Here is a 20,136-nt window from a genome sequence, read left to right as displayed (position 1 = left end):
ACCATAATCTGTATATTATACAGATGAAGCCGTTTCACCTCGGAAGCAAACTTCCCAGGTTTATTCGCTTTAGATTAATTCTGTAGTTGAACTTAAACATGTTTGTTAGTTCACAGAAATTCTGCAGTGCAGGTTGCTTCCTTCTCACACTAATCTGATTGTGTGCTGTTTTCACTTCCTGGTAAGTTTACAGGAACAGCTGTGTCCCTGCAATACCTGCTGCTGATGGCAATCTAAAAGAGTTATCTGACAATCTACTATCACTTTCACTCTGTAAAACTCAACTGTAACTGCAGAAGTAAAGATTAAGAACTTTAAACCCAGTAGTGAAACGGACCCGAGTTGCAATTCTACTTGGACCGCTTTTTCCTGTCTACACAAAATCTCTTTGCCAAAATGTGCCTATCTACAAGCTCACATCTCACTTGTAGATTGTATGTTTGTCAAATGTTCCACCCAGAATAGCGATGCTGAGGTTCAAGTGGTGAAACTGACTGCCCTTGATTCAGCAAAGGAAGATATAGGATTTGGAAGATTTCTTCTTCATCGGACTAAAGTGTCATTTTTTGTTGAATGGAATGAAAACAAGTTTCTGTCTCCTATCGTTCTTATTGTTTGTGGAATCGAATATTCGACACCTTTAACGGTGCCTCCCTGAGACAAAAGCTGGATTTTGTGTGAAAAATACAACTGTGGTTGAAAAAAGAAAATGGTGCCCTTAGGGCTGAAATGGGGCCCACTCAGCAGAGAAAACATTCAGGTGAAACAGCAGCCGGTTGCAGCCATAACAAAGGCCGGTGAGGTGTGAGACTGTTGCGGTTCAGGGTGTGTCAGGCTAGTCTGTCAAGCTTGTCCTTCAGTGAAACAGTAGTTGGAGTTTATTTTTCATACAGCTGGAGCCCAAGTCTCTGTCATGTACACAGCTGGGCTAGCTGAGACTGGTTGGTGAGATCATTAGTACAGGCCAGCATGATTCCTTAACCCCTTTCAACCTAGCATGTCTATTTTCGGGTCATTCTAGGCACACATTTTCATAGAATTTGGAAAAATAGCAGATCTACAAGCTCACAGCGACTCGCGATGCGTTGTGAGCTTGTCGATTTCGGTTTATTGTGCGACAAAGTATAATCTGTTGGTCTTAAATAGTTAAGATTGAACCATTTCATGTTTGTTTTTTCGTTCTAGTTATTCTATTTATAGTGACTCATAGGAATAGACAATAGAATCGTGTGCGGACATTCCACTTTTTTCTTCATCATATGAATAGACAACCAGGAACAGTATGGTGACCACCAGAGAGACGGGTGACAGCCGGAATGTAGACGGCACCCGGAAGCAGTATGGGATGGCGCCCCAGCCTATGTCTTTCGTGAGCAGAAGGCCAACAAACCCACGGTGAGGCCATTCAAGCCGCAAGCGGAGCCTGCAGCACCACCGTTGCCGAGGTGGAGCCTGCAGAACCATTGCGGCTCAAAGATCCACCACTCCTGAATTAAGTGCCTGGTGCTGGGAGTCTGGTGCAATGCACAGGTCCTGGACCTGGTGAGAGCAGGAGTGGACCTGGTGAGACGTAGGAGGGGCCCGGACAGGAGTCAACCCACAGAGCCTAGTCCTTCCACGCCCCAGATTGATCTACCTTGGCTCCCAGTCCCGGCAGAGTAGTTTCGGAGCAGCGGAATGTGTAGTCCTGGTCTTTCCCTAATGGGACTGATCAAGGGTAGCTACTGGGACGTAAGTCGGAGCTTGACCACCCCGGCTGGGTCGCCTGAGCGAGGGGTATGATGTTGTGAGACCCGAAACCCTGATGACCTTGGGATATATCACTGAGGATACGTCCCAGGTGCATCCATGCAATGTTATTTCCGTTCTAGTTAAGACATCAACTTTTTCAGTTGTAAGTCGTTTTTGTTGAAAAGTAAGAGATATATTGCTGAAGGTGTATATCACTCACAAACCTTTGCGTACATGTTTTAGACCTTACGTAACTTATGTTAAAGTACTGAGTGCATCATAAGGCTTATGACAGTAAGCACAGCCCCACTGGGAATGAAACCAATAGCTAAGACTTCGGTTAAGACCTTGTCCATAACATTGTATGCACTTATAATTGAACCAGCGACCTCTTGAACTTCAGTCAAACACTCTACTATTCAATTATACAGTGGGGCGGCCGTAGCTTAGTGGGCAGAGGCCATCTTTTGCCCCCCAGCCTTCCATGTGGAAGTGTCTGTGAGCAAGACGCCGAAGTCCAGCTCCCCTAAATCTGTTCCAACTGCTTTGGATAAGTTCTAGTAGTCTAGTTTTGTTTTCTTATCTATGTATTCTCCCTCTTGTTGTATATTTGTTTACATTAATAGTACTATTATTGCTTCTACAATGTCTGAGGAAACAGAACAATAGAAATGTACTCTTATGTACCTATACATAAGATATAAAAATAAAGAAACCATGTTGTTGCAACACATGACCTTGTAAATCTGCTTTACTATTCCACTATTCTTGAAATTGTAATCAATTAATGAATTAGTACTGCTGCAGGAATAAGATCAAAGGATTCCAGACACACTTGCAGAACTTGGTACAACTTTTTATTTGCAAGATGCGGTTCTGAGCTGATCTTGCCAAGTTGTTCGCAGTGCTGCAAGTATTGCTGGAATCATCTGATCTTATCTGAGCGTCTGAGCCTAAAGTGTGAAGTTCTGTGAAGTCCCTCTGAAGTGACTTTTGTCATGCAAAGGTCACTGGTATTGCATGACCGTGACAAAACAAGTACAAGGCCCAGGTACAAATAAATCCAATCATGGACTGACTCAAATTTTATCAATCATGAGTGTATTTTTGTTTTTATACTGCATTGTTGACGTGTTACAATGTTCCTTAACCGCTAATTCAACAACCTAATACACCAGCAATGCAGCATGAACGCCAAGAGGACTTTCTGGAATTAATTTTGATAGAAAACATTGGCAGACCAGAGTGGATTCCTTGTCCAAATATCCAGAGAAGCCATATTACAGCCATGATATTATTATTATGGCGTATAGCATGAAGCAATGATACATGCTTGGCTTAATAGTGCTGCTATACCGAACCCATCTCAAAGTAGCCGTTAACACAACCCCTCTCTATGAACCCAGGAGACTGTTCTAAAGATACTGTGTGTGTGTGTGTGTGTGTGTCACTGTAACCTAGTTCAGAGCACATCAGGTGCCCAGCATGCAGCAGCCACTGCAGAGGGGAGGATCCTCCGAGGTACCACAGACTCTTCAAGGACAAACCTCAAGGACACGTTCTCTCTAACCTACAGTGGAGTTAGTAGACCGTACAAGATGTACCCTGTGTAGCGTGAGAAGTACTACTCTGTAGTACAGAATGTACTATATCTGTATAAGGTCTACTCGTGTCCGTCAATGGCTTGAATAAACCACTTGGGCAATTTCAGGGCATCCAGTTTTTATTTCGCAGAGCATTATTTTGCGAGTGCTTCTCAAGAGACAAAGTATTAACAATTAACAATGCGCTTAACTTAAACTTAAATACTTCATTGACCAGGGAGCTCCAGGGTTTCATATTTGGTCAACTCCTTTTTATCCCTCGACATCAAATATCAGGCTGAAAATAGCCGATCTACAAGCTCAAGCTTTGCACAATGTTAACCCCAGAATAGGGTTGCTAGGGTTCTTGCGTTTAAAACATCTCATCCACCTGGAAAAAAAGTGCTGCCTGAACTGAAATTTAAAGCCTCCTATATTCACATTTGTGTGGGCTTTTTCCTTTAAGTTACCATAGTAGCAGTTAAATAAATCACAATAAGTTGATTATCTTTTCAAGATTCATGTAGATATTCAATGATGCATTTGTGACACTTATTTTGCAGGGGGGAGAAAAAAAAACAAAAGACATGAGCACCAAGATTGTATGTAAATATGGTATCAAAATTTAATTGTTTCTGGTGATATGAGCATGCATCAAAATCAAGCCAAGAGGAAAAGCTTTGAAAATATCACAAAGTGACCTGTGAATAAAGTACAGCAGTGCTACTTATTTTTATTTTTTTAACAATTTTCTGATTTTTATTAACAAAATAAAGGCTCCCTGTTGGTAGGTTATTATAGAAAGAAGCGCAGTTCAATTCCTGTTTTGATTCCATCTCCTTATCTGGAGCAAATAAGCTATATTTACATAACAATTTATACAGCAAAACAATCTGTCATGTGTCACCCATTCCTATGTACACAGCAAGACTTTCACCTTTCACTCCAATGCAAGTGTGCAACGATAATCATGTCAAACGACATTCCACTGAGAAAACCAGCAAACAAAAAACAGGCTCCATGGACCTATCTAAGCTATGCCATTACCAACGTTTCACCATTACAAACATTGTGCAAAATAAAGACAAAAAAAGAAAAAACTCCAACTTCCAGCCTTCCCCACAATGGGTTCATAGGCCAGTAAAGAGTTAACTTATGTCATAGGAAGCCCATAGCAATATGAATGAGGCATTTATTGATAAACAGAAGTCCATATCCTTTTAGATGAGGCATGTTGTTATATAAAGTCTGTAGCTTTTTTGAAAAAGTGACAGTCGATTAGACATTGAAGGGTACTTGGCTAAAGCTTAATTCATTCTCCATCGTGCGAGTGTGCTTCTACGAGCTAACAACTACAAGCTGAATGCGACGTGTCGTTAGCGTGTAGTCGTTAGCTTGTGGATCTGTTCTTTGGCAAGTTGACACCGTCGTAACATGGAGTACAAATTAGGCTTAAGAATGCAGCAGTTTATTGTGTGACCCCACGTTGTCTGGACCTCAGGAGCGTTTCAGCTCAGCTAGCTTGCGGAGGAGCTGCTGCTGGCGGGCTTTAAGGCGCTTCTTCTCCAGGACCTGGTGCTTCTCTCTGGTGTGCAGCTGGGCGAGATACTCCGTGGCCTGGGTCAGGATAGCCACCTTGGGGGTTTTGGCCGACTCCACCAGGCCGGGCACCTGATCCCGCAGCGCCAGGAAACGGGAGCGCAGGTCATTCCGCCGCTTCCTTTCCAGGAAGTTGTGGTTCCGCCTGCGGTCGGTGTCCTCCACGTCCGAGCTCTGACTGTCTGTGGAAAATGTGGACTGGGAGAGCGAGGTCGACGGGGACGCTGCCGCCCGCTGCTGTTGACAGGACTCAACGAAGGTACGTTTGCACTGAGGTTCATCTTCATACTCTTCTTCCTCATCGTCGTCGTCGTCATCGTCATCATCGTCCTCTTCCTCATCAGGCTCGCTGTCCGGCGAGCGGGCGGCATAGTTGTGCTGCTGCCGGTGGACGGACACATGGAAGCGTTTGGGGCAAGGGTCAGCCCGCACCGTGACAGTCATCGGTTTCCTGCCACGCACCAGCCGCGCCCGGTTCTGCTTGCTCTCCACGGTGACAACGTCAATTTCTTCCTCGTCTTCCTCGTCATCGTCCTCATCTGCGACAGCAAAGACAAACAAAAAAAAACACCGGTCACTACACATGATCTAGACATTTAGAAGATGATGTTAACTGAAGTGACTTGCAATGTGCAAGATCAGACTGCAAAGCCACATCAAACGTTGAGTGGAACGTCAAAATTGCACGTCTAGCAATAAATACTAAACTAGATGGAAGGAAGTACTTTCCACTGACAAGTCGGTATGCAAATCAGCATTCCTTCGCTTCAGTCAGAGTGCAGGGGACTGGTTGAGATGTTAACCGAGTCGAGGTCATACGTGTCAGCGCTCTGCAGGAATTCAGGCTATTGTCACAGGCGTTGGGGACTGAAGTATTATTCATTAGAAGTCAGAGGGCTCACGCCATTTAAAGGCACTGAAAGAGTTTCACTCACAGGCTGCCAACAGTGTGTAAAAGCAATAAATCATCCACACAGACAGACACACCCACTCTACTGCACTCCAATTGCAATGCAAGACTATTGGGGTTTATCTTATATGAAAGGAATCCCAAACGCTGAACTGGACAAGGGCGCGTTTTTAAAAATAAATCAAATGTCTGTGTCAGGATGTGGCTGCGATCCTGTCATATATATCAGACGATGTCACATTTTTGACCAGCGGAACCATCATGTAATTTGGACTCGACTCAAGTCGATATGGTGCTCTGCAGGAGGCACAGCCCTCCAGAATTACGCATTGTTAGAGGGCATGTACACAGTAAAATCATCAGGATTCACAATATCCGTTTGTAAGTCTGAGAGTGTACACAGATGGAACCAAATGGACCAGTTTGTTCACATCTGTGTATGTGTGTACACTCTCAGAGTTAAAAGAACTGAGGATTTCACTGTGTGCCATGCTGGAGGCAAGGGTGGGGTCATTCGGTACATCGTGGTCAGTTCACTTACCGGAGGAATCGGAGTGTGACTCGGAGCCAGATGATGCTGCAGGCAGCTTCCTGCAGCTGCTCGCCACTGCTGCTGCGGGGATGGTAAGGACAGACGCGGGGTCAACGCAGTCCGCCAAAGTGCGGGTCAGTGATGCATTAGGCGATGCCAATGAGGATGCGCAGTGCGCCTTGCCGGCTCTCACTGAGATCTGGGGCGCCGCCACGGATGGCACGCGGGCAGCCTGCTGGGCTACTGCAACCGCTGCTGAGGATGATGATGACAGTCTCTCGTTGACCTTCTCCAGCTGTTTGCTGGCAGAGAAGCTACTCCACATGCAGTCCTGAATAATGATGGAACTGAGGTTAATCCCAAACAGCTCCTCCGTGTCGGGCAGGAACTGTCCCTCGCACTCCTCGTCCTGTCCCAGCACCTTGGACAGCCAGCTGAGCTTGTCCCCGGGGGACAGGAGGTGCTTGTCCCCGGCTGAGAGGTGACCCTGCCTGGGACCGGCACCGCTCACGCTCAGTGTCCGCGTGGGTGACATGGGAGGGGTGGGAAGCAGCTCGAACTTTTTCCATATGTCCTCGCTCGGGGCGGTCGACTTGTAGAAATCCTCCTCGGTGTCGAGGCCGTCGTAAAAATAGTGCTGGTAGCAGTCGAACTCCATCTTTTTAAAGTTCTCTAGTAAAATCCGTAAAGAATTGGTTACTAGTAATAAGGGCGGAAAAAATGACACCAGTGTTCTTGACGAATGAGACTTGTAATGAGGTCCACGTTACAACCTGAAGGAACAAAAGTGTCACAAATTAGCGAAAACGATCCGTGCAGTGTGGTTTTTAAAAGCAGTTAACGTCACTTTTCAGCAGATGTGATCACATTTCAAAGCACCGTCTAATGGACTATTAGGCGATCTAATAGCACACAGCCCACTTTCTACAAATGGGACTACATTCATAATTGATTACATCTTGCGGATGTTCGCCTTGCAGTGATGGACTGTCCACTCAGAGTCCAGACACACAAGGTTATTACATAAAGCCAGTTTATAACCTGTATGTGGTAGTAGTGCTGGTTACTATGCACAATTATTATTTGCGTATACAAGAAATTGGTATGCAAATCTAAAAGTCTGGTTTTATTGGACAGTCTGTCTGGCGTAGACGAACTAATACAAACAAGCCATGCCCTGAAATGCAGCCGGCGCTTTGTTCTAATTAGAAAGGCAGACAGACATGTAAGCCGGTTTAGAGACAAAAGTGGGGCTGCCGCTGTTATATACTAGGTTGTAAAAAAGGAAAAGGGGGGAAAGGGCACGGCTTTTATGAGGGTTGATTCATTGCCCTCAATTTCCTCCTCCAAAACTTTGCAGCTTTTACCACCCCGATGAATAAACGAACCACTCACCAGGTTTAATGTTATCCACAAATCAAGACACGCAGAGGGGGAAATTCCAAACTCCCAAAACGCCGAGATGAGATAAATGGAAAAGCTGTCCCGAGTTGCTGCGATGAGACGAGCCCGGTGCCGGCGTCAGCCTGGAGAGAGAGGAGTAGGTTCTTCCTGATTCCGACGCAGGTTTGTGTTTCTTTCGCACAAAAAGCGTCAAGAACGAGACGTGGAACCGTATCAGACAGTCTCTAGTAGAAAAGCAGCAGAGCACAGTGCGTTTTTCGCGCCAGTGAGATATCCTGTTATAAGATGATAAAGTAAAAGAGGGAGGAGCCTCGGAAATATCTGCAGCGGTTGATCCGGGTAAATGGCGCGTTCGTTTGCATAGGAGGCGGGGAAAGGCACCCTGTGCCACGCCCAGCCTTAAAGGCCATTCATGGCAATAATAACTGAAAATATTTGAGCAATTATAAACGCCTTAAGACATCTAATGTTGCTCCAATGACTCAGGCTCAGATGTTGTTGATCACACGTTGAATGCGTTCGCTCAAGATAGATAGATATAGACAGATAGATTAATTGATTGATAGCCGTTGGGGGGGGGGGGGGCTAATTGCTCAAAATAACAGTAGTAAATAATGCAACATCAGTGCTGTGTTGCCCACATAGGCTGCAGCCTGCTGCACATAAATAACCTATCAATAACCGTATAGTTAAAATCATATGAAACTGTCTAAATTGAGGTTCTTAAGATGTCCAATAATCTAAAAATAACTTCTCTCTTATTTCAGGAATTATTCATGAGTATTTCCTGAGTTGCATTTTATTGAAAGGTATGTCATTTCAAACCCAATTGTCGCCATTAAATGGCAATTGGATTTAAAAGGATTTAAATTTTAAATCGGTTTCTGTTGTAATTTGTGGATCTCCTTCCTAATTTGTATTACAAAGGGTAAGAATTGACACAACACAACATTAGCATATTTAATTGAACATAATATGACCTGGGATAATGTCACAAGGTGGTGGAAAAGGTACTAACATGTTTTACTTAAAGGACCACTTCACACATTTTTGTCCTACTCGGTCTGTGTCTCATAGAAGGGCTGTGGTGTGGGCAGTTCAGAAACCCATCCACCAGTGACATCATCAATGGGGAATCCAAGCTAATAGAAACTGCAGGCTTTATATTCCTGAAAAGTTGCGATAATGGAAGTCATCATTCTCACGATAATAAAAATCTAAATATATATATTTTTTTTTTCATTTTGTTTAAAAATATATCTGCCTAACGATGTCACTGATGGACGGGTTTCTGAATTGCCCACAGCCTTCCTATGAGACACAGACTGAGTAGAAAGAAATTGTGGTATTTTATCATGAACATTAGTGAGGACCAATTATATGAAGATAAGTTGAAAAGTGGCGAAGTGGTCCTTGAAGTAAAAGTATGAATTCTGCAATGTAGAAAAACTATGTTACAAGTAAAAGTGCAGAATTCAAAATGTATTCCGCACATTTGAGTAAAAGTGCAATAGTATTGGCATCAAAATGTACTTAAAGTACCAAAAGTAAAAAGTACTCATTGTACAGAATGTTCCATTTCACAACTTTTCATATGTATAAAAATCTTGATCTGAAAATAGCAGATCTACAACGCATTGTGAGCTTGTAGATCAGCTATTTTCAAATGATATAGGGCTGAAGTGGTTAATGTGTGTTTTGTGAATAATACAAATCTACAAAGTAACTAAAAACTGAAGTTTTCAAAAATAAATGTAGTGGACAATATTTTTATCCAAGATGTAGCGGAGTAGAAGTAAATGTATTGTAAATTGTAAATACTCAAGTAAAGTAGGCTATACAAATATCTCAAAAGTGTACTTAAGTACAGTACTTTCTCGGATTGCAAAACGAGACATCTCTCTGAAGGCGAGATTGGAGGGATGTGTGCTATCGATGGGTGCCTCTCTGAATGGTGTGTTTTAAGGGTTTTAAGTTAGAAATGTTTTTTCATTAATCATTTATCATCATTATTGTATTGTTTGTGATATTATAAGGGATGTTTGGAGAGACACGTTGATGCATTGGGAACAGAAAACTGGCTCCCGCACTGACCTTCATCCCTAATTTGTGCAAAGATCTATAAAATAAATCTATAGCAGATGTATAAACTCACACAATGTGACGCTTTGTGAGCTTATATATCTGCTATTTTCATTATTCATCATACAATGAAGTATATAGGTCTTAAGTGGTTAAACATACAGTAGGTATATTGACCCAGGGAATAATTTAGTGGAGAGGTAAACTAATATAATGTCATAGTCTGGTGTGGAGTGAGTGAAGTCAGAATGTGTCATGCTCCGTGGTCGCATGAAGGTTGGGGCGAGTTTGGGGGTAAAATTTCTCACAAGTCTCCCGACAAGACAAGGTCACTATGGTCGGATTATTATTGATCAGAGGCATGCCCCCCCCAATGGGGGTGGACCCCCCCCCCAGCCCTGGCCGCATCCAGGCCACATTAATAACACTGATTAGCGATGGACATCTGTTGAGCCTGAGGTCAAACACACTTACAGCCTGCGGTGGTCAACCCTAAAAGCCTAAAAGTAGCGTCCCCTTATGTGAGATCTCCATTTACGAGGACAGAGTGTGGGATCTGGTCAGGTCTGGAGTGGTTTAACTCGGCCTGTCTAATTACATTCTAGTAATCTCATCAATCCAGCTATAATTTCACAGGAAGCTAATTCATGTTGGTGCAACAGTTGTGATTATTCTCCATATTCAATCTCCAGTCAACAGGTGAACTGTTTTTTATTTTAGACTATGTCAATTACTTTTACCCCCTTTTTCCTCCCAATCTAGTTGGCAATTAATCTTTGCCACACATTTGTATTGCCACTTCTATTGTATTCCCTATAGTCTTCTATTGTACCCTACTGGCTCCCCTGCCAGTGAGGAGCCCCAACCGAGAGGACGTAGTCATAGCCCCTCTCAAGTTACAAATAGATTACTACTAGGAGTTTGTTGCGTATCTCATCACACTCTTAATTTCGGTAACTTCACATGGATAGTCACATGGACCACCCCACAATCTGCTACAATAAGGAAGCTTTCATCCCCATAAATAAGAGAGGAGACCTTTGCCCCCATAAAATTCAGATAAGGGACGATCCTTCCCCCTGTGCTTTCACTTCCAAGAAATGGAAACGTTTTTAATTTTGGCATTCTATCTTCTATTTCAGTAGGCCTATAGACTACTAGACTAATGTTTCTCAGCATGAGGTCCGTTGTCCGCGGACCCCCAGGGGTCCTTGAGGCATTACGAGCCTGTAACTCTAAACTCTGAGACTGTACAAATGGAACCAAATGGGTCCACGTGGTTTAATTTGTACACGCTCACAGATAAATTAACACAGATTGTTTCTGTGTAGTTGGTGACCTATATAAAAATGCAGACTTATTTAAAAGGCTGAGAATCATTGGTGTGTAGAGAATTGGTTCTCAAAGTGGGGGTACAGGGACCCCCAGGGGTCCTCTTGGGGAGGATCCAGCAATATTAGTTAATAAAGAATCACAAATATTTCAACCTTTTATATTTTGGCTGTTCAAAAATAGGATATATACAATGGATCTGCTAAAAAAATCACAGAATCTTTGCTTCTGGGGGTCCCTGATACAACATATTTTCAGATGGGGGTAGCGGCCCAAAATATATCAATTTGAGGGTCCTCAATCAAAAAGTTTGAGAACTACTAGTGTAGAGAGATGAAAGAGATGAAACCAAGGGCAGGGAGAGAGGAGAGACATATGAGTCAAGACGGAGGACAGGGGGTCGGATTCGAACCTGGGTCCTCCTCACGCTCGCTAAGAGCATATGGTCAGTGCATAAACTGGCTGAGACACCATGCAGGGCCCCCCCTCTCCGCCTCCAAGGGATGGCAAGTTGGGAATGTTTTTTTTTCTCCCTCAGAGGCCTCATTGATGTTGTGACAATGCTTAACACTAAACAATGCATCTCCTCAACTCATCTCCAGCTTAACTTCGAGTAGCTGCCATTGTTTCCATGCTCATTGTTGGAGTAGCATAATGTGTGAGGAGGATGGGGGGGTACATTGATGTGGGGGAGGGGCAGGAGGATTCAACTTTCACCCTCGGGGTGTACTCACTCATGCAGTACACATTAACACCCACTGGTAAGCCACTGGGGGAATAGCAGAGAGAGTACACTGGTGGAATTTGGAGGATTTTTGGCGCAATCCCTCTGGGATTGTCCTCAACACCAGAGGTCCCCCTGACTCCCCTTCCCCATAACCCTGATGACACTGGGACCCCTATAACCTCCGACCTATGACCCTTCTCCTCCCACCCTAATAGATTGGACCTGAAACAGATTGAAATGAGCCCTGTCACCCTACGCTTTGAGAAAAAAAGAGGAGAAAAAAACTGCCCTGTAAATGAGAATGAAAGACAAGAATAAACCCTATTGCTCCCCAGGGGATGGATAACGTCCTATTGTGACACACCCTCAGTGTGTAGGGACAGTGATGAGTTGTATGTAAACTTTCCTGCTGTGACATTTTGCATATTCATAGACACACGCTGTTGAACCTGCAGGGTATCACTGATGATGACTCGTGGAAGAAAAGGGAGAAAAATGCATCATCTCAACCAAGAATAGTGGTGGTTGCATAATTGCATTGTTATTGATTGTGTCAAATGTATTTTGGTAGCCTATAGTTGTGTTATTATTAAACATGTTAAATTGTGAAGATTCTACTACTTGAGCCCCCATACACATGTATCATCGTACAACAAATATCGAAAGTAACTGATTGAAAAACATTAGAGACATATCTGTCATCAGAAAGAAAGATAAAGAAAGAAGAACTCAGTCTTCATTTGTTTCTCAGTCTGAGAATCAAATGAAGGTTGAGCTGGGCTGCCACCTGGTGTTTTAAAGGTGTAAGCACATGTCAGGGAGCCGTCTGAGAAAAGTCTCAATACAACAAAGCAGTAAGATCAGTGCAGCTGAATATAAGTATGTCCTAATTAATATATAATGAGCAGCCCCTCCTGTTCAGTGAAATAGTCAGTCAGTCATTGATGCAGCAATCATTTAATGTATTTATTAATTTTATTAATTTTATTTTGTATTATGATTTTTCTTTTTTATTTACACCAGGAGATGGCAACATTGCACAACAAAGTCAAGTTTGGGAGGTCATTTAGAAAAGAATTATCCATGTCAAATTGTAAATAATTCACATAAATTAGTTTATTTATTTAAGAAAGAAAAACGATTTTCAGATTTATTTTTGTTTGTGATTTTATGCCTACATTTCGGATAGGTCAGTAATAGAGAGACAGACCAGGCAGTATAGCCTCCCCCAAAATCATTGGTTTATTCACAGCATTATGGGGTTAAGGCCAAGGGCATTGTGCAGGCCAAGTCTTCCTCCCTCATCTTCAGTGGTGGACAGTATCTAAGTACATTTACTTGAGTACTGTACAGTCTGTACTTAAGTAATACATTTTGAGTGTCTCTACTTTACTTAAGTAGGCCCGGCCCTACCTGGGCCCTCATCAAACCCTGTACACTCAAGACCCCTCTGCCACCCTTAGATCTCCATATATGGAGCTGACTTGTTCTGACATTCTATATGTTGATCTGACCTCATCAAACCCTGTACACTCAAGACACGCTCCATATATGGCCAGTACATTATTCATTCCATATGTTGATCTGACCCCCCATGAATGCGCCAGTGCTCGCCCAGCAGTCTGCTGTCACCCAGGCGTCTTACTGGTAGTAAAGAAATTATATTTTAATTTCGGGATGACAATTTTAACCAATCAGGAGAGCCCAAAAAGTTAATTTATCATAATTGTATAATGTTCCAGTTCCAATTATACAATTGGTATTGCACCCTGAAAATGTTTGTTAAAGAGCTGAAGACACAGGGAAACCCCTGTTACTGTTACACTTTAAGGAATGAATATAGAGCTGTTTAACACTTATTCTAACCAAAAATATCACTTCAAGGATATGGTTTGAATCTAAAGGCAACAACTTCACAGACTTCAATTTCAAAAGCTTCAAATTTAGCTTTGTAGAAGATGGAATGCGATTCCATAATTGCACGCTCAATCATTTACTGCGGGTGAATCTTTTTTTTCTCAAGTCATTCGCGTTTACACAGGAAATGTGGGACTTTGTGTCTTTCAATTGGACAACTTATGATTCCTCAGCTATGCTCATAAATGTGGGGCAACAAAAGATGTACAGTAGGCCTGTATATGATGGGTGAGATCCAATTAAGTACATACTGTATGTGAGACAGAGGCATGTCTGCATGACCTCTGTGGCGTGTACTGAGCTCTTTCTTTTGGTAGGAGGGAGGGGTATAGATAAGGAAAGGCTGACGTAAAGAACAGGGGGTGTCTCCATGAGTGTCGAGTGGTAGCAGTATAGCCATTGCCAAAATACTGGTGACCTAAGGTCTTAGGACCTGAGGACCTGAGGCTGATTCTACTAATGCCTTCTAAATAAGTAGTTCTCACAAGTCACATATAGTGCAGCTTTTTAGTAAGTAATTCCATTTTACTTTATACTCCACTACACCTCAAAGTGATGCCTTGTGAGCTTGAAGTGTTTTTGACAAATTTTGATAACTTGTGAATTGGGACAAATTGATTAGATTTACTTTTAATATTCAAGAATATTTTGATGCCAAAATACTATTGTACTTTTAGTCATGTAAACTGTATGCAGGACTTAAAGTGCTTTTATTTTTTTCCATTGAGCTAATAGAGCTGGCCTGCTTGCTCAGGTTCTGTGACATGACCTTTGACACGATCTAAATGTCTCGATAGAAGAGCAGGGAGACTAAATACAAGTTACAAGTTACAACCACCCCAATTGTGTAAGTTATCCAGTCTGTATGCTCTACCATACAGAATGGACAAAATTTTATTTTATTCATAAAACAAAAGTAGTTACATAGTGCCGCTTTAAGTAAATAAATAATCAGCATACTTGTGAGTACCAGTGAGGCCTCAGTGTCACACGTGGCCTAAATCAGCTGATGGAGGTGGGAGGTCAGGTCAGATTGAGAGGGAGGGGCCGCATGAGGGGGGCCCAGGAAGGGAAAGAAAGATGAAATGGCCCAGTAACAGACTTTACTACAGCTGTGTCTGTATGATATGAGAGAGAGAAGTGTGTGTGTGTGTGTGTGTGTGTGTGTGTGTGTGTGTGTGTGTGTGTGTGTGTGTGTGTGTGTGTGTGTGTGTGTGTGTGTGTGTGTGTGTGTGTGTGTGTGTGTGTGTGTGTGTGTGTGTGTGTGTGTGTGTGTGTGAACTTAGTGGTCATCTAAAACAAAACACCACCTCTACAACCTGACAGTGTAAAACCAGGGCTCACATTGCAGCTTATTAGTTAACTCACTGGCACTGCTAAGCAGCGGCGTGCTGTTAAATTCAAACTTACCACTAAATCTGTGTGTGTGTGTGTGTTAAATCATCCATTTAGGTCCATGCCATTCTAATTTGCTCAACTGCTCCACCTGTGTTTGTAATACACACGAATATTGTGCCGTCAACTCAAACCTAATTATGAATATTTAGTGATCTTTATCATGACTTCTTCTCCAATTCATAAATAATGAATATTATGCCCGAGGGCACGAGGTGTCAGTTAAAACTAAAAGAAGCTCAACACACACGCGCGCACACACACACACACACACACACACACACACACACACACACACACACACACACACACACACACACACACACACACACACACACACACACACACACACACTAAATGCCAGACACAGGAATTGTCAAGAATGTTCATCAAGTTGTCAGTAGGACCTTGTTATGATTTATGACCTTTATCCGCTTGACCTAGTGTGAATCAATCCTCTAATCATAATTGATATGTGATGACCACACTTTATCAGAGAGACTGATGATGTCTGTGCACAATGATTGGAGATGCATGTTCTATTCCTATCCATTCTGTTCTTGTCCTTGTCTCATATCTTCTGGTCACATCATGTGTCCACTGCCCAATACTGTATATTCTTTCTTGATGTGTGTATTAAACTTCAGAACTTCAGAAGTTGTGTGATACTGCCTATTGTCATCATGTTCTCTGCGCACACGAGTCAGACTGAAACATCACTTACCACCCTTAGTTAGAGGGAGACTCTTTAGACCACATGGTTGGTCCACAACAACCCTCACTCTTATAACATTCCCAACATAGGGTTGAAACTTGAAAGTGGTTAAGGTTAAAAGCGTTGCTGTCGGGCAGAAACCTCTTATCTCCATTTTTTAAAAGTAATGTCCTAGCCTACTCGATCATATACAACAGCGCAGGCCCGGATTGGACAGTCTGGCAATTCTGGCATATGCCAGAAGGGCTGGCCAGTCATGGGGCCGGGGCTGAGCCAAAACAATAAGAAAAAGTTATTAAAAAAAAGACATAATAGCGTCTTTGGGCCGGTGAAGACCACAAATGCCAGGGCCGATTTTCTGTGCCAGTCCGTGCTTGAACAGCGTCATACAAAAGCATAAAAAGTATCAGATTGCACAGTGCTTCGAGCTAGTCTATCTGCTACTTTTTAATTTTAATCCTGAAAATGAACAGTTTTGGACACATGAGGTTTACACCCGACAGAGACGATATGTTGTAAAGAGAAACTGTGAGAACTTGTAGAGCAAGCAAACATATGTTTAAACTTTCACCCTCACTGTTATTTTCACTCTGGAGAGTCTAAAAAAAGAATCCACATGGGATCCCTTTTTGACACACACAGTGTCGATTGCGGGTTTTTCTGTTAATGATGTAATGAACACCTTTTTTTTTTACTTGGTGGGTTAAGGTTCTGCTTTGACTGACACCTTTTCTTAAGCCTTAACCACACCAAAGGGTCAAGACAGTTTTAGCGTTGTCCCTGCGATGTGATATGTCTTGTTGCACGTTGACCCACGTTGACCCTAGTGATTCAACGCATGGAATTCAATGTCCCAAACCACACCAAAGGGTCGAGATGGTTTTAGCGTTAACTCCTTGCAACTGTTTGGACCCAAGAAGTTGCATGGTGACCCTGTGGTGTGGTTAGGGCGTTTAGACTTATACCAACCAGCATGCATCCTGTATACCTATACCAACCTATACTGTACCTGTCATTGACATAAATTAAAAGTTCAAATAACATAAAAGTAAACCATCACACTTGTGACTTTTATCTCTTGAGATTCTAACTCCTTTTTTGTGTTGAATTGCTTGACCTCCAACTTGTCAGTAAATGACTACATGGACGGTCATCAGGTCACCAGGTCATTCAGTTCACGGTTTCTCAACTAGTGGAAAGATTTTAGTTTTTTAAATCAACAAATTACTAAATGCATGGTCAATACTTCCACGGACCACCTGTTGAAAACCCATGATCTAGAGAGACAATAAGCACAGGATATTTGAACAATAGACAAGATCTCAAAGTTTTTTACAAGATTTTTTGACCTGTTGTGACAATTATACCCATATTGTATAAGTGAAAATGTAAGGAAAAAACTGTTTTACAAGATCCATTATTGATTGAGTGAAACCATTATGTGTTCTCAAAAAGAGCATTGCAGTTTAACCTAATTTGCAATTCTGTCGAGATTACACATATAGACAAAAATAAACAATTAAGACATACAGATCCATAGGATATTGGAGTATTATACATCACCTTGTTATACCTTTCAAGGCCTGTTTTCGTTTTTGTTTGTTTTTGTTTTTTAACAATTACATAGGCCTAGAGACATTCAAGTCATTCAGCCCAATCTGAAATAAGGAAGCTTCGAGCCTCACGTGACATTTTAATACTCTTGAGTTCTAAATGGAGTGTATGTTCTGGTCTATACTTGCAGATGATTTGCATTATGGAAGGAGGTTTATCACATCGCCATCCAACATGTACTTATGACAGCTGGAAGAACCTGCCATGGATAAATAATAAATAAATCAGTGTCACATATTGTACAGAGACACAAGACCTGCTGTGCAATTTAACTGTTGGCGCTGCATGGATGAGTACAGGGGGGGTGGTGGTTAAGGTGAATGTTTTGTAAAATTTAGAAAAACTTGTAGAACATGCAACATGTGAGAACTTGTAGAACGAAACTCGATTTAAACTTTCACATGTTTTTCATTCGTATTTGATTCAAGCACATGTGAGCTGATTTTGATGTCACACAAAATGAAAACTCAGCACATAGAAAAATGTGTGTTTGCATTTTCACAGAAAATCTCTGAACATTTCTGAATGTGACGATGTCATTGTCACAGAAGAGAAGATGGGGTCTAATAACGACATGGCTTCTAAGTAGATCTCGGACATTGCCATACTTTCTAGTCGTAGTTTCTTGTAAGTTGGCCAGATGTAACACTGGTAACATTGGTGAGTTATGCCTCTCTTGTTATACCTCGAGTCTCTATTTAAACAAGGCTCAAACACAGAACTAAACATGTGACTTTGAATACCAAGAAAGGAGCTCTTTATTATGAACAAAAAGAAGAAAAGCGTAAAGCAATCTTTACAATTACAAAAACTACTGGGCCAACCATACAATGGGCCTGAAAATGTAATCTAAACTCAACCAAAAACTCAAATCTGGACTGCTGAAAATCTTCCACCCCAAACTAAAATAAAAATTGTGAAATAAGAAAGGATTAAAAACACACACACACACACACACACACACACACACACACACACACACACACACACACACACACACACACACACACACACACACACACACGCATATACTGTAAGTGACACATTTAATGTGCCCCTTTTAAATGTAGAATTTTCTGCACAGGGTCCCAACAGTCAAGCTGCCTCTGCTCAAAAATGGCAAAAACATTTATTAGTGTTATCCTTTTGGCTGGCACCTCACAAGGACTGGTGTGCTGTGCAGTGTGCACCTTTAGTAACCAGGGTTGACAGAAGGACCAATACCGATATATTCGAATACATTAGCACAAATCGCTTGCTTAATCCATAAATAAGCCTATACTAACTCATTTAAGTCTATGTTCTCAGAAAGTAAGTTAGCCTACATGAGCTCATGATTGTTGTTTAATAAATTCCAAAGTAGTGTGGCCTAAATCTGTTCCCTCCTGCAGGAGTCCTGCTACTTTCTCCTTAATGGCACACACAGCACGCACGCGCGCGCGCACACACACACACACACACACATGCGCGCGCACACACACACACACACACACACACACACACACAACCGAGAAGATGACATTCTCGATCCTGACAGCCATGCATGTGCCATGTCATAATGAGTCATTATAGAGACAATATTCACAGCATAGATATCTCCGATTCTCCACAATATTTGATGTGGCTTGAATTGCGCATTTTGTCCTAGAGAGATGGTTAACTGGCAACGACCTTGAAAGAGTTAAATGACGTAGGAGGCGCACCTCGTGTGTGTGTGACAGTGTATGTATGTCATACAGAGAGGGGGAGAGAGAGAGAAATAGTGGATGAATGAGCGAGGACGCACTGATCAAATTCAAAGACGCACCGCTCTGTAACGGTCCGCATTCGGCAGTATATCGCTGGCTGTGCAAGATATTCGCCATCAATAAATAAGACAGCGCTAATAATATAGGTATTTCCATCGTCTTGAGATCTAATTAGGAGATGGCAAGAGGAGAGGGTGCTGAACAATATGCTGCTACAACTTTGTTACCGGTAAAACCGTTAAGTGCTGCAGATGGAATTAAAATTGCAAAGGTAAGTGAAGTGACGGCGTCACGCGTTAGCGTAGGTAGGGTGGCTGTTTTAATGTCCTGTGGATACTATCCACTGGACTGGATAGCCCTAGAATTCATGGTTTTGCCTTTTACACATGGATTTAATTGTTCATGGGTCGAGCAAGGCGGCCGATTTTATCCACCATATTAACGCTCATAATACATTCTAACGCAGGCTAAAACATCTAATGTTTTCTGTCCACGCGGGGTTTGAATTATATTTCATCCAGCATGTCCACGTTCATCATTCTGTGTTGTTCACCTTCAGGCAGCTGTCCATTCATACTTCATAGCAATATGCTACTATAATGCCGGTTTTAAAGGAACCATGTCTTCATAATAAAGACATGCAGTCTTCTTCATTAAGGAGATCATATACGATTGTGTGTAAAACATTAAGCTGACGACGAGCAGTTGCAGATATGAATAGTGAATGTTCCTCCTGCATTTGGCGTGTTCAATTAAACGGTAACACGGGAAAGCTGTATCCAATAGAGCTCATTAGTCTACTCTAGGGCAGGCTACTGTTTAGTTTAGCAGCCTGCTTGGACCATGA

The 20,136-nt window shown here is 42.3% G+C and overlaps 2 protein-coding genes across 2 annotated transcripts in view; one reads left to right on the top strand and one right to left on the bottom strand.

The window, feature by feature from the left end:
• Positions 1–3,914: 3,914 nt before the first annotated feature.
• Positions 3,915–8,056, bottom strand: LOC310877374 (protein L-Myc-1b-like). The gene is made up of 3 exons (XM_083791202.1): positions 7,751–8,056; positions 6,365–7,128; positions 3,915–5,452 (listed from the first exon to the last, which is right to left on the bottom strand). The coding sequence occupies exons 2-3, from the start codon at positions 7,011–7,013 to the stop codon at positions 4,812–4,814; spliced, it is 1,290 nt and encodes a 429-aa protein (XP_083647328.1). The 5' UTR covers positions 7,014–7,128; positions 7,751–8,056; the 3' UTR covers positions 3,915–4,811.
• Positions 8,057–19,305: 11,249 nt separating this feature from the next.
• Positions 19,306–20,136, top strand: part of LOC310878181 (sodium-dependent lysophosphatidylcholine symporter 1-B-like) — a 28,348-nt gene continuing 27,517 nt past the window's right edge. Inside the window, exon 1 of the mRNA XM_083792335.1 lies at positions 19,306–19,560. Coding sequence (XP_083648461.1) covers positions 19,468–19,560 — 93 coding nt within the window. The 5' untranslated portion in view covers positions 19,306–19,467. The remainder of the gene's footprint in view (positions 19,561–20,136) is intronic.

The sequence above is a fragment of the Protomyctophum parallelum genome, assembly GCF_964188405.1.
Source record: "Protomyctophum parallelum genome assembly, chromosome: 20".
NCBI classification, from domain to species: domain Eukaryota; kingdom Metazoa; phylum Chordata; class Actinopteri; order Myctophiformes; family Myctophidae; genus Protomyctophum; species Protomyctophum parallelum.
The sequence above is the reverse complement of the archived record's forward strand: the minus strand, read 5'-3'. Positions and strand labels throughout refer to the sequence as shown.